General features: G+C 36.2%; 1 protein-coding gene across 1 annotated transcript in view; it reads left to right on the forward strand.

Moving 5' to 3' along the window:
* LOC149782014 (large subunit GTPase 1 homolog) overlaps positions 1-15379 on the forward strand; it is a 61957-nt gene that overhangs the window by 45189 nt on the left and 1389 nt on the right. Inside the window, exons 11-14 of the mRNA XM_089933416.1 lie at positions 2227-2350; positions 3931-4010; positions 8586-8717; positions 13079-13120. Coding sequence (XP_089789542.1) covers positions 2227-2350; positions 3931-4010; positions 8586-8717; positions 13079-13120 — 378 coding nt within the window. The remainder of the gene's footprint in view (positions 1-2226; positions 2351-3930; positions 4011-8585; positions 8718-13078; positions 13121-15379) is intronic.

The following is a 15379-nucleotide window of genomic DNA, read 5'->3' on the forward strand; positions in this document are numbered from 1 at the left end:
AAGAATTATTTTTTATTTTATTTTATTTTTTGTTTTATTATTCTGGCAATATTTTAAGACCACTTTTGATACATGTTGAGAATGTGGTTCAGACTGTCATTTTTTTGTCAGGAAAATGTGCAAAAATAAAGAGTACCAAGTTCTTGTCTAAGAATGAAATACATAAAACAGAAATTTTATGGACACTACACACCATAATCAGTGATTATAGTGCTTGAAAATGAAATCTTTGCCCTTGAAAAGTGGTTGCATTTCCTGATGAAATGTCTATGAATGATTTTCAGTGACATCCCGACACATTAATCAGATGGGTGAAATTGTGAACATTATAGGGGTCAGATTTTAATCCTGACTTTCTGTGCTGGCTTATATCATAAAGATCTCAGGTGAGTAGCACCCACTAATATCAATGAGGTTTTCTATAGTCTGGTTGGCTGAGCTTGTTACCACTCTAGAGGCTTTGTTTTTGGTAAGATTTGTATCAGACTTGGTATGGTCGCTTATACTGCCAAAATCACAGGAGACTTAATTTATTGTTTAAAGCACTTGCAGAACGTTGAGATATTCATTGCTATTAATTTCATTTTGACACCATATAAACACATAGTGCCAGCGCATGTGGTTGCTTGCCATTTTTTCTTTTAAGAATAAACAAAGAACTTTTAGCCAATGATAAGGACTCTTTAAAATCACAGTTATAAAGTTCTGCACAGTTCTTCCCCTTGCAGAAGAATTAAGAGATTTAAAAAAAAACAACTTTAAAATACAAGATGCATAAAATTTAATTTAAAAAACATTATTAAAAATAACAAAATAATACACATAGGGATTATTATGAGTGATTTGTAATATATACTGAAGCAATATAGCAAGTAATACTGCCATTTTATAATTGTATAATACAATTTTATACCCGTAAGTTGTGACATTTGTGTGGCTGAAGAAGTGTTCACCAAGGATAAAAGCATATATTAACTTTTTTTGTTGTGCTCAATAAGTTTATATACTTTATTGTTGGGGCTGTGAACAATTTCTAAAATTTGTGACTTGGTTGGCCTAAACCCCAGGGGCATGGAGGATTTAAAGAGCAATGTTGGTTGTAAAATGACTTGTCCTTTTGATGTTGACAAAGTGATGCAATATGTATGGTGTAGGGAAGAAGATAAATGACAACAGAATAATGTGCTTCAAGGTATTTTTTCTTCCCTCAACAGTTTCAATACTTATGTGAATTTGCATTCACAAACTTCCATGTGTTAACTACCCAGGTGAGCAATATCAGGCCACTTGGGCTGCTTGTTAACCAGTTTTGTACAAAATGTGGGAAAGCAGGTCATAGTTATCAGGTTTTGGTGTCTGCATATGTTCATTCAAGCTATATTTTCCTAAACAGTCTTCTCAACTGACTAGTATGTGATATTTACAGAAATGTACTGGTTGTTGTTGTTGCTGTTGTAGGGTTTAACGCCATTTTTCAGCACACGATAGGCTATACATGGCAGCCAGTATTAATGGTGGAGGAAGAACCTGGGAAATCCCCGGAAAGAACCACCGACCCTCGAGAAGCTACTGACAAGCTTTCTCACATACCCACATTGGCAGAATCCGAGACTCAAACCCATGCAGACAGAGGTGAGATGGCAGTGATCCGTAATGGAGAGCACTTTAGACCACTCGGCCACTCGGGGGCCCCCAGAAATGTACTGGAGCAACAAAAATTTGATGATTCCTGATACACTACTTGAATATGAAGGAAGGGGGGTTGGGGGTTGTCAGTTTGGTTGATATTTTGTTTTTGTTTTGATCTTAAATTTGTGGTCAGGCTCACCCATGAAAGCCATGAAAATTGGAATGATATGACTTTAAAATGATTCACAGTAATTCCTGGCATTTAAGTTAGAAAGAGTCAGTTTGGGTGTGCTGACACATGCCCAACCTGGGGTGCATATATACAGTAATTTGGGTAAAATAATCTTGATATGTGAAATTCTCTTGTGTTTGGGAAAATAAACATAGGGAATGATAAACTGTAATTGAGGCAAATTAGGATGTATTTAAAAAATTTGGCAAACATTAGGACAGTTGAACACAATTGCTTTGGAACAGTTTGCACAGATGTGTTTTTAACCCTTTTTGTATATAAATTTAGGTTTATTAACTTGATATGCATGGAAAAAGTAGAGAAGTTAAAAGAAAATACTGAAATTGCCTTAACAGCATGCCCAGGTCTGTGAGCTCATCCCAAAACAAGTGCTGGAGGACCACTATGGGATTATTATTCCCAACCCCGAAGAGGGAGAGGACCCCAACAGACCCCCAACTGCAGAGGAACTTCTCAATGCTTATGGCTGTAAGTAGTAGTAGTAGTACAGTAGTTCCTTATTTTATGAGGTCCTTCAAAACAAAACCCTCCTCCTGTTGAGAGGCCATGTAATCATCTACCTCACAAGAAACCAACCTTCTTTTGAGATCCCACTAAACAAAATTCACATTCTGATGAGAAGCCATCCAATCAGCCACCTCACAAGAGACCAGCCTTCTTGTGAGGTCCTTCAAAACAAAGACTGCCTCCTGATGAGAGGACATCTAATCATCCACCTCACAAGAGACTAACCTTCTTGTGAGGTCCTTCAAAACAAAAACCACCTCGTGAGAGGCCATGTAATCATCCACCTCATAAGAGATCAACCTTCTTTTGAGGTCCTTCTAAACAAAACCCACTTCCTGATGAGAGGTCAACTAATCATCCACCTCACAAGAGACCAACCTTCTTTTGAGGTCCTTCAAAACAAAACCCTCCTCCTGTTGAGAGGCCATGTAATCATCTACCTCACAAGAAACCAACCTTCTTTTGAGATCCCACTAAACAAAATTCACATTCTGATGAGAAGCCATCCAATCAGCCACCTCACAAGAGACCAGCCTTCTTGTGAGGTCCTTCAAAACAAAGACTGCCTCCTGATGAGAGGACATCTAATCATCCACCTCACAAGAGACTAACCTTCTTGTGAGGTCCTTCAAAACAAAAACCACCTCGTGAGAGGCCATGTAATCATCCACCTCATAAGAGATCAACCTTCTTTTGAGGTCCTTCTAAACAAAACCCACTTCCTGATGAGAGGTCAACTAATCATCCACCTCACAAAAGATCAACCTTCTTTTGAGGTCCATCTAAACCAAAACTACTTCCTGATGAGAGGTCAACTAATCATCCACCTCACAAGAGACCAACTGTCTTAAGAGGCTACCTTTTGTCATTGCAGAAAGGGACTGAAGATTCACTTGATGGGTTTGAGGCAGAACTGTTTAAGCAGAACTGCTGTATAAATAATATGTATACCCATTACTTGTCTTGTATTCATAGGCTACTTGTCTTGTATTCATAGGCTACTTGTCTTGTAAAACATATTGCAAAAGGTTAACACAGTGAAATCATTTTATTAATGTGCTTATTTTATTTATATTTTAATTTTATAAATTATTTATTATGTCAGAAATTCTCCTCTACAGGATTGTCATTAGATGGATATTGTTAATAGACGTAATAAAATATTGGTCTTTACCAACTCTTCTACAGTGTTGTGCCTGGATTGCTGTTAGATGGATATTGGTAATAGATCTGATAAAATCATTGGTCTTTGTCAACTTTTCAGTTTGAATAGTGGTTAGTTAACCATATTTTTGTCTTTATTATGATCTTATGTATTTATTACTTATGATTTCTACTAAGATTAGTCAAAATATGATTATCAGGGACTCGGTAACAAAGTGCTTTCTTGCAGACTTATGATGATACTTTTGTGGTAATGGCACAAATAATTGTTTAGGTATTTCCATGATTGTATAACAAAACCTCTCACCAAATTTATAAAGCTCATTTTTGCTCTCATTTAGACTGCAGTTGAATACTTAATGTTTTACTTATTGTAGATATGAGAGGCTACATGACATCACGAGGACTACCAGACTGCCCAAGAAGTTCCCGATACATTTTGAAAGAATTTGTCAATGTAAGTTAGCCCTCTGTCAGTGTCAGTAAGGGGCCCCGAGTGGCCAAGTGGTCTAAAGCGCTTTCCGTTACGGATCACTGCCATCTCACCTCTGTCTGCGTGGGTTCGAGTCTCGGATTCGGCTAATGTGGGTATGTGAGAAAGCTTGCCGGTAGCTTCTCGTGGGTCGGTGGTTCTTTCCGGGGTTTTCCCGGGTTCTTCCTCCACCATTAATACTGGCCGCCATGTATAGCCTATCGTGTGCTGAAAAATGGCGTTAAACCCTACAACAACAACAGTGTCAGTAAACCCTCAGTCAGTGTAAGTAAGCCCTCTGTTAATGTAAGTAAGCCCTCTGTCAGTGTAATTAAGCTTCTGTAAGTGAAAGGAAGGCATCTGTCTATGCCATTAAGCTTACACAGTAAACCCTCTGTCAATATAAGTAAGCCTTCTGTCAGTGTCAGTAAGCTGTCAGTGTAAGTAAGCCCTCTGTCAATGTAAGTAAGCCTTCTGTTACTGTAAGTAAGCCCTGTCAGTCTAAGTAAGCCTGTCAGTGTAAGTAAGCTCTCTGTCAATATCAGTAAGCCCTCTGTGATTGTGAGCTCTCTGTAAGTCTAAGTAAGCCCTCTGTCAGTGTAAGTATGCCCTTTATCAATGTAAATAAGCCCTATCAGGCAAATGTAGATTCACCTTTATGTGCAGTATAATAAAAATTTGAGAATTATTAAAAGTCATTGTGTGATTCATTTTGTCAGATATTTTGAATTGTCATTAGCCTTCGATATTCTGTTGAACTTTGTATTGGAAAATTCCAGAGGATCATGTAACACCCTTAGAAGAAAAATTAATCATCATTAACTGAAAGTCTCTTTAAAATTTTGACATAAATTTCTGTTTGGCCTGGCACTAGCTAACATATGGACTAGGAAATTACCTGGCACTAGCTAACATATGGACTAGGAAATTGCCTGGCACTAGCTAACATATGGACTAGGAAATTGCCTAAATCTGTGTAACATTTGGAGTTGAAAATTACCTGGCACTAGCTAATGTATGAGCTTGTAAATTATGTGGCAGTGGTAACATATGGACTGGGAAATTGCATGGCATAGGTAACATATGGACTGGAAAATGCCATGGCATCAGTAATATATGGACTGGGAAATTGCATGGCATAGGTAACATGTGGACTGGGAAATAGCATGGTATAGGTAACACATGGATTGGGAAATTGTATGGTATAGGTAACACATGGACTAGGAAGTAAAGGGCAAGACATAGGTAACATAGGGACTAGGAAATGGCAAGGCATAGGTAACACATGGATTGGGAAATTGTATGGTATAGGTAATGTATGGACTAGGAAGGAAATGGCAAGGCATAGGTAACATAGGGACTAGGAAATGGCAAGACATAGGTAACATAGGGACTAGGAAATGGCAAGGCATATGTAACACATGGATTGGGAAATTGTATGGTATAAGTAATGTATGGACTAGGAAGGAAATGGCAAGACATAGGTAACATAGGGACTAGGAAATGGCAAGACATATGTAACATAGGGACTAGGAAATGGCAAGGCATAGGTAACATAGGGACTAGGAAATGACAAGACAAATGTAACATAGGGACTAGGAAATGGCAAGGCATAGGTAACATAGGGACTAGGAAATGACAAGGCATAGGTAACATAGGGACTAGGAAATGGCAAGGCATAGGTAACATAGGGACTAGGAAATGACTTCTTCAGATGCATCAACCGACCATAATAAATTAGAAGAACATCCATGACCTTGCAAATCAAGCCCTCCAAAGTGAAAATAGAGGTTAACCACGACTTTTGAATTAAGAAAACAAAATGCTAAACATTGTCTTCTTATCAAGATGGAAGTCAGATGAGAGTGGTTTCCCTTTGGATTGAGGGATTGGAACCAAATTCCAACATTCTGCAGTTACTATTTCCACTTGTACCTAGTCTGCACACCCTCTTTAGAGGCCTTACAGACATCTTCACACACTCTAGAGAGGCCCTACAGACATCATCACATACTCTTAAGAGGTCCTTCAGATATCTTCACATACTCTTAAGAGGCCCTACAGACATCTCCACACTCTCTTAAGAGGCCTTACAGACATCAGCACACTCTTAAGAGGCCCTACAGATATCTTCATACACTAATGGGAGGCCTTACAGGCATCTTCACACACTCATAATAGGCCATACAGACATATGCACACTCTTAAGAGGCTTTACAGACATCTTCACACACATTTATGAGGCCATGCAAATACCCCTTCTAGGAGGCCTCACAAATACCTTCACACACTCTTTTAAGAGGCCAAACAAATATCTTCATTTTCTGCCTTTCCTCAGGTTTGAGTGATCTTTAGCAGCTGTTAGATTACAGGGAAGTCTGCTCCATCTATTTTCTTACTGAATTTCACTCTGTCCTCATCTAAATGATTCTCTTGCTTCTAATGTATATTTTGTCCTATGATAAGTTAAGCGGTACCATCTTAATTCTCTTCACCATTGGTCTTTAATATTTGCAGTGCATATTAGGACTCAACCATATTGCATTTTATTCCAGGTAAAAGATCATTTATTCTTGTCGGGAGAGATCATTCCTATTTAGGTCTGTGTTGCTCAAAGATAAGGCATCTCTCAGATCTTCCCCGAGTGGCCGAGTGGTCTAAAGCGCTCTCCGTTATGGATCACTGCCATCTCACCTCTGTCTGCGTAGGTTCGCATCTCGTATTCGGCTAATGTGGGTATGTGAGAAAGCTTGCCAGTAGCTTCTCGTGGGTCGGTGGTTCTTTCCGGTGTTTTCCTGGGTTCTTCCTCCACCATTAATACTGGCTGCCATGTATAGCCTATCTTGTGCTGAAAAATGGCGTTAAACCCTACAACAACAACAACAATCTCTCAGATCTTTGTTTTGTCTTTCAACTTCCTATTCTATAGCTATAGAGGTCAGAAAACAGGCTGTTTGATAGGCAATGCTCTCACAGGTTAAACAACCTAGAGTTTATACATTAAGTTGCCAAGACCTGTATACCACAGATATATTACTTCTCTTGGAGTAGGGGAACTTAACCTCAATCATAATCAAGGCTACCATTCCACAATTTCATTCATGTTCTGCCATCTTGGAAAGAAGGACAGAGGCCAGAAAAAAAGATCTCTCTGACCTTTTAGTCATTTGATCTGTTTTGACCAAAGGCATTGGGCTTTGTTGGAAATGCAGCCCACATTGGGGACTTTCTGAAGCACTTTCAAACACCTCAGTCACTCATCTTTGATATAAGACCCAATTCTGATCACTGAAGCCTCAGTAGGCAGAATCAGTGAAATTTATGCTTTATATGGTGACCTGAAATAACTGCAGTTTTGCCACAGTAGTCCAGTTTCTCTTATGACAGGGGCTCCAGGTGGCTGAGTGGTCTTAGGTGCTCGCCTTTATAGATCACAAACATCTCATCTATGTCTTTGAGGGTTCCAGTCTCAGACTTGGCCAACATGGGTAGGTGAGAAAGCCTGCCAGTAGCTTCTTGTGGGTCTAGGGTTTTCCTAGGTACTTTCTCCACCAATTTTACTGGTTACCATATGTAGACTTTCATGTGCTGAAAAAAAATGGTGTTAAACCTGTAAGAACAACAACAATAATTTCTCACAAAAACTTTTATTTTCGTGGCTTAAAACAGGCTCCTGCCCATGAGAAATAAATCTTCCAATTTGAAGGCACTTTCATCTTTGGTTCCTTCTTCCCATGAGCATCATCAGGACCCTGCTAGGGCCATTGTACCTGAAAATATCTGGGCAAGTCAGAAGGGGGAGATTGTGCTTGTACTTCCTGTTCAAAGAAGGAAGAGACAGTATTTCCAGATACATTGGGTTATCTACTCAGCCTACAAGGAATAAACCCAAAATCAATTGATTATATTACACATATTGGCTCCCAGGATTCAGGCTGTTGACTGCCATAGCATTTGAGTGGCTTCTGTCTGATGTAATGTGACCTATATTAGCAAACACGCAAACTTCCAAGGTCACAATGTGCAACTTAATAGCAATAGAGGTTACTCTACTTCAGATGGATCTGTGGGAACAATCAAGAACTAATTGCCAAATCAATTTTCAACATCCTTAATTGGTAAATACATACCATTGGTCATGTTACTGAAATCTAATAAAGGCTCCTCATGCATGCATTTTCATTTCCAGAAAGCATTATGAACTTTCAGTATGATGAAAACAATGAAGTTCAAGATTTGTATTCTAATAATATCGTTTGATTTATTTTCATATGTATCAGTTGTTGTGTTTTTGCCAAAAGCAGCATTTTTGTCAGAACTTACATTCGTAAATTTGGTGGGAGGTTCTACTTTTTCCAGAAGAGGTTAATTGTTCGTCTGGTCTTTAAAATTATAGGAAGCATGAAGTCATTCCTAAATTTAGTAAATTTATGGCAAGCATGAAGTTATTCATAAATCTGGTAAACTTACAGCGAGCATGGAGTCCAGGCAAATTGGTACATGATGAAAATGGGCATTGTAAAGTATACTAATTTAGTGACTATTTTCTTTTTCATACAGGGGCATCTCCTTTACTGTAAACCTCCACCAGGTGTGGACCCCAAGGTGTTCAATCCTCCACCCACTATTGTTACTAGAAGACACTCTGCTGCAGAAGGTCAGCAAGGCCCAGAAAGAATCACTTCAAAAAAGGTTTGCAGAGCATAAACTTGCTTATAATCAGTTTTTACAAGTGTTTAATTGTTGTGGCTTTTGCAAGGAAAAAGTATGTGTATTGATGTTACTTATCATTGAAAGTGTATGCTATTGATGCTACAATGGAATCCCGCTTTAACGCAATAATTGGGGTCCAAACAATTGGTTCGCGTTAATATCGGGGTCGCGTTAATGCGAGGTTTTACAGTATTTTACTTTTTTCAGAGAACAACTCATTGGCACATATACATGTATTCATATCTAATGTATATGATTAATAGGGTATCAACACCATTTACTATCGTGCCATCGTGGCATTCAGTTCATCTATAATGCATGTAATTCCATTGAAAAATTGCAGAGATTTACAATATTCAGTAATTTTTTCCCCATATCATTGTGTCTGGATTCAGTGTCTAATATACAGCATGAACAGAGTATCAACACCGTTTACATGCAGTCTGATATCGTACCGTCGGGGCTTGAAATTAATCCATAATATATGTAATTCCATTGTAAAAATTGCATACATATTTAAACTATTCAATAATTTTGTCACACATCATTATGTGTCTGAATTCAATGGGAAAAATTAACAGCAAAATTAGGTTAAGAAAGACGAAGCACGTGTATGGTTCATTATGTTCCATTGTCTCTGAACAGTGTCTGTAGAAATTTCATACTGCTAAAAATTTCTCGTATGCGTTTCCATGTACATTTATCCATTACAAATTTCCATTAATTAACGCTTGTACACTTATTCGTTTGAACGACTACAGCAAGAATAATTAACAATCAACACATGCTTTCAGCATGCATATAAATTTTACTTCAGATTTTGGGAATATAAAAACGTGAAAACTAATACACTATTCATTGTGTAAAGTACAGAGAATGACTTGCGTTTGTGAACATGCTTTTCCATAACGGTAAAATATTTTTATAAAAAATAGGAAATTAATAACAAGTTCATAAACAAACACCATACCCATGTAAAACCCGAGAACTAAGTGCAGTAGGCCTGCAATGGTCACAAGTCACTTTTATAAGAAAAAATTTAAGCTGAACATATGTACAATTCCATACACTTTCAATTTCCAGCTAATAAAGCGGACATTATTTACAGGTCAACTGATTGCGCCTAATAACACCGCCAAGCCCAGCAAACATGTTGGCAGCTTTCGTTTTTTGATGTTTATTAAATTGTGAGAATCTTTCATCAACCACCGCATTGTCTGCTGCTTGGTTGTATATGCAGTGAAAAAAGAAACACGTCGGCTATTGTTTCAGCAATGATTGTATACAGAATTAATTGAAGACAATCACAAAGACGACTTTGTGGCTTTACTCATGGATCAGTAACAAGTAACATTTCCGATAATGTTTATTTTGGCATAACACTTCACGAACCTGGTGAAATTGTTAAATTTCAGAAGCCAAGCCACGATCATATTATAATCGAATTCATACTCAAACTCTTCCCCAAAATGATAATAAACATTTTACACACTATTTCTTGTACTATATAAAAAGTATTTTTCCAGGTACGAGAAAAATACACGTACATGTATTTAAAATTTCAGGAACCACGCCACAATTGTATTATATATCGTATTATATTCAAATTCATACATGATCTCTTCCCTAAAATGATAATAATTTTTGGGTGGGCAAATTGCGGTTGTGAACTTGCTTTTCCATAATGGTAAAATATTTTTTAAAAAAAAAAAAGGAAATAATAACGAGTTCATAAGAAACCCCATACACATGTAAAACCCGAGAACTAAGTGCAGTAGGCCTGCAATGGTCACAAGTCACTTTTATAATTTTTTTAAAAGCTGAACGCGTGTACAGTTTCCTACCCTTTCAATTTCCAGCTAATAAAGCGGACATTTTTTACTGGTCAACTGATTGCGTCTAATAACACCGCCAAGCCCAGCAAACATGATGGCGGCATTTGTTTTTTTATGTTTAATTGTGAGAATCTTTTACCAACCACCGCATTGTCTGCTGCTTGGTTGTGTATGCAGTTGAAGAAGAAACACATGTTGGCTATTGTTTCAGCAACGATTGTATACAGAATTAATTGAAGACAATCACAAAGACGACTTACTGGCATTACTCATGAACCAGTAATAAGTTAAATTTCTGATAATGTTTATTTTGGCATAACACTTCAAGAACCAGGTGATATTGTTAAATTTCAGAAGCTACGCCACGATCGTAATATATTAAAAAGCATACGCAAACTCTTTCCCCAAAATGATAATAAACGTTTTACACACTATTTCTGATCTTTAAAAAAAACTATACTTCCCGGTACGACAAAAATACACATACATGTAATTAAAATTGCAGGAACCATGCCACAATCATATTAAATTCGAATTAATACGCGATCTCTTCCCCATAAAATGACAATAAACTTTGAACAACAAAATATTTTTTCATGTGCGAATGAAACTGTATGTGTATTAATGTTACTTATCAAGGAAACTGTTTGTGTATTGATGTTACTTATCAAGGAAACTGTTTGAGTATTGATGTTACTTATCAAGGAAACTGTTTGTGTATTGATGTTACTTATCAAGGAAACTGTGTATTGATGTTACTTATCATGGAAACTGTATGTGTATTGATGTTACTTATCATGGAAACTATGCGTATTGATGTTACTTATCATGGAAACTGTATTAATGTTACTTATCATGGAAACTATGTGTATTGATGTTACTTATCAAGGAAACTGTTTGTGTATTGATGTTACTTATCAAGGAAACTGTATGTCTATTGATGTTACTTATCAAGGAAACTGTGTATTGATGTTACTTATCATGGAAACTGTATGTGTATTGATGTTACTTATCATGGAAACTATGTGTATTGATGTTACTTATCAAGGAAACTATGTGTATTGATGTTACTTATCAAGGAAACTGTTTGTGTATTGATGTTACTTATCAAGGAAACTGTGTGTATTGATGTTACTTATCAAGGAAACTATGTGTATTGATGTTACTTATCAAGGAAACCGTTTGTGTATTGATGTTACTTATCAAGGAAACTGTGTGTATTGATGTTACTTATCAAGGAAACCGTTTGTGTATTGATGTTACTTATCAAGGAAACTGTTTGTGTATTGATGTTACTTATGGAAACTATATGTGTATTGATGTTACTTATCAAGGAAACTGTATGTGTATTGGTGTTACTTATCAAGGAAACTGTTCGTGTATTGATGTTACTTATCAAGGAAACTATTTGTGTATTCATGTTACTTATCAAGGAAACTGTTTGTGTATTGATGTTACTTATCAGTGAAACTATATGTGTATTGATATTACTTGTCAGTGAAACTGTATATGTATTGATGTTACTTACCAGAGATCTAGATATGAAACTTCCATGTATATTTTAAACAAAGAAATTTACTGAAGACTTGTAGAGAAAAATTTTAATGCACAAAACATTTAATTGTAAATATTTAGTCTAAAATTGTTGCTTCTACCTTAGACACAGTTTATTTAATAATGGCACATTTAATCAGTATAAACTATGCTATAGCATCAAGTTCTGGATGTCTTGTCCACATTTGAAATTATAGTAACATGGATGTCTTGTCCACATTTGAAATTATAGTAAAAGTTCTTGTCCACATTTGAAATTATAGTAACATGGATGTCTTTTCCACATTTGAAATTGTAGTACATGGATGTCTTGTCCACATTTGAAATTATAGTAACATGGATGTCTTGTCCACATTTGAAATGAGAGTACTTATCAGCTAAGATGACACTCACTCAAGTAGAGCCAAATAATCAGAATGTATCATGAATTAGTCATGGTCACTAAACTGCTTGACACATTCTAAAAGTCATGATCAGTGTCTTGATGATAAAGACTCGGATATTTTAAAAGTTACAAATATGAATTACTTACTCCTTTGTACAATATATATCAATCAATCAATTGTATGTAAATTGACAAAATGTATAAATGCACAAATTTTTTGAGCCCTTCATGCTTTTTCTCTTTTGAAAGTTGGAAGTTAATTATTTTATAAGATTTAAGCTTTATGCTTTGCTAGACTTGTTTTTAGGCACTAATTACACATACACTTACACACACACACACACACACAGAGATTTCCAATGCTTTTCTGATTGTATCAGAATTTAACATGGTGTCCGATAACTGTTTTCTCGAGTATGGGTAGGGTACACTTGAGTACACACAAAACTCTTGTTGGTATTTACCATGTAAGATTTGTGTTCAGAAATACCATTATGGGATTCTTGGATGTTTTATATAGATGTCTTTAATTGCTATTGTACTTACAAAAATGAATCTATTTTCAGGGCAGTGCTGGTGCAAGATTTGATAACGAATTCTTTACTAAGGTAAGTTTTGAATGATTTTGATGTATGCTACAAGTTGTTAAAAATAATTGCTTAAAAAGAAGGAAGACCGAGATCAGTCCTTAAAAAGGGAAAGCATCAAAGGAATAGATAAGACATGTGAAGAGTATCTGCAAAAGTACAACAGATTCAAGGTTCATATCCCAGTTTGATGACACATGTCAATTTATAGCAGGTTATAGGTGGAGCAGTAACTGACTTTGATTCACACCTCTGTACCCTGGCCATTACTTGGAGATGACATGTTAGGTTTTTTTTCGGCCTACATTTAATGTCACGATACCCAAATCCAGCAGGGAACCAGATTCAGCCTACATGCAAAATAGTTATGTCAGTCAGGGGCCATAATGTCTATAAATTATATTGTGTAGTACTAGAAATCAAATTATCTCAAGATCTTGTCATTGTAAAGACACATGCTGAATTTGGTTGAAATCTAAGAATCCTTGATAGCAGAACCAAAGTTAGTAGGATGGAAAATTGAGGTTCATGACTGCTGTAAATGATGTTTGGAATGCTGAAAATCAAACTTGTTTAAGGTTTTATCAGAATAAAACTGCTTGCCAAATTTTGATTGCATTCCAGCATTCACTGATAAAGTAAATGTTGCAGAAACACGAGTATCAGGGGACATTATCTCCAGTCAACAGTGGTGTTGATTACTCTTCCGGATGAAGCAGCAAGCTAAATTTGGTTGAAATCTAACAAACCTTGGTAAAGTTATGTTATGAAAACCAAAGTTAAGAGGAAAGGCAATTAAGGAAGATAATTTATATAATGGTACCTTAGAATGCTGGAATTAAAATTTATTGAAAGTTGCAACAGTTTGGTTAAAGTATCAAAACTCTGGTAAAATGTATGTGGCAGAATTCAAAGTAAGAATGATGTGCAGTAAGGTATATAACTCCAGTAAGTGATGTTGTAAAACACTGAACTTTTAACTTATTCAGGGTCTCACCAATATAAAACCACTAGGCAAATTTGGTTCAAAGTCAACAAATGTTAGTCAGGTTATACGTTGGAATCCAAAATCAGTAGAACAGACCAAATGGGGACTAAACTGTAGTAAATGATATTATATAACACTGGAAATCAAAGTTATTCAATGGCTTATAATTGTAAAGGAGGGGACCAGATTTGCTTGAAAACCAACAACCTAAATGTATGCTGTAGAAACCAAGGAAGGCTGGGCAATCAGGGAGCATATTAACTCTTGGAAGTTATATCTTGGAATGCTGGAATTCAGATATCTTCTATTACTACATCATGATAGAGCCAAGTGCCAAAATTTGGTTCAAGTCCAACAGTTCTTGGTAAAATTAAGCTTCAGAAATCTAAGTTAAGCAGACAGGCAATCAGGGACCATAGTTCATGTCAGTGATGGAACTCTTTTGAGGTCTCATCAATAGAATATGGTGGAAGCAAAAGGGGTTAAAATCTAACAATTCTTGGCAAATTTACTCTGTGGATACCAAATTGTTCATGATTGGACAGCAAGAAAGATAGATTGATGTGATTATAGTACAACTTGCATATGCTTTGAGTCACTTTATGCAGCTATAGGTGTCATTTTGGAGAATTTAACTGCACATACATTTAAATGGTGTTTATTCACTTTATTTTGCGCCTTGTCCATCAAGATTCCATTGAAGATTATTGTACAAATTCCTCTAAAAATGCTTAATGGCTAAATCGTTGATAATATAATTCGACATTTTTAGGCACAGTCAAGAAAGCAGGGTGATCCCATTTAAACTGGTTTTTGTCACATGCTGTGATGTAAGAGGGAATGTGCCTGTGGCTGGGAAGAAGTTGTACTATAAATATAAACAGGGACATGATAATGTTATCATTTATAAACAAAGCCTGGGAAAACACTGGTAGGAAGAAAAAAAACGGCACAGAAGACCAATAAATTGGGGGCAATTATGTAACTTTGTATATATCTTCTGTATGGTATGTCATGTATTTCAATTTTTACATAATACTTATTTTTCCCATATAAATATGTCCTTTCATACACGTAAAATACATCTGAAACATGACTGTCAATTCATATTTATTTTAGTTAAATTTTACATCAGGAATAAATTATCATTTTGAAGAAATGTCATACGTGCAGGATAAGAAATAAAAAACTAATTGTACATTACTCTCTGTTCCATTCATAGCTGAACATCCACACAGGAGATGGATGAAAATGTCTGAGATTTCTTGTTCATGTGGTTCCCCCTGCACTAG

The sequence above is a fragment of the Sinohyriopsis cumingii genome, chromosome 15, assembly GCF_028554795.1.
Source record: "Sinohyriopsis cumingii isolate HCF-2022 chromosome 15, ASM2855479v2, whole genome shotgun sequence".
In the NCBI taxonomy this organism is placed as follows: domain Eukaryota; kingdom Metazoa; phylum Mollusca; class Bivalvia; order Unionida; family Unionidae; genus Sinohyriopsis; species Sinohyriopsis cumingii.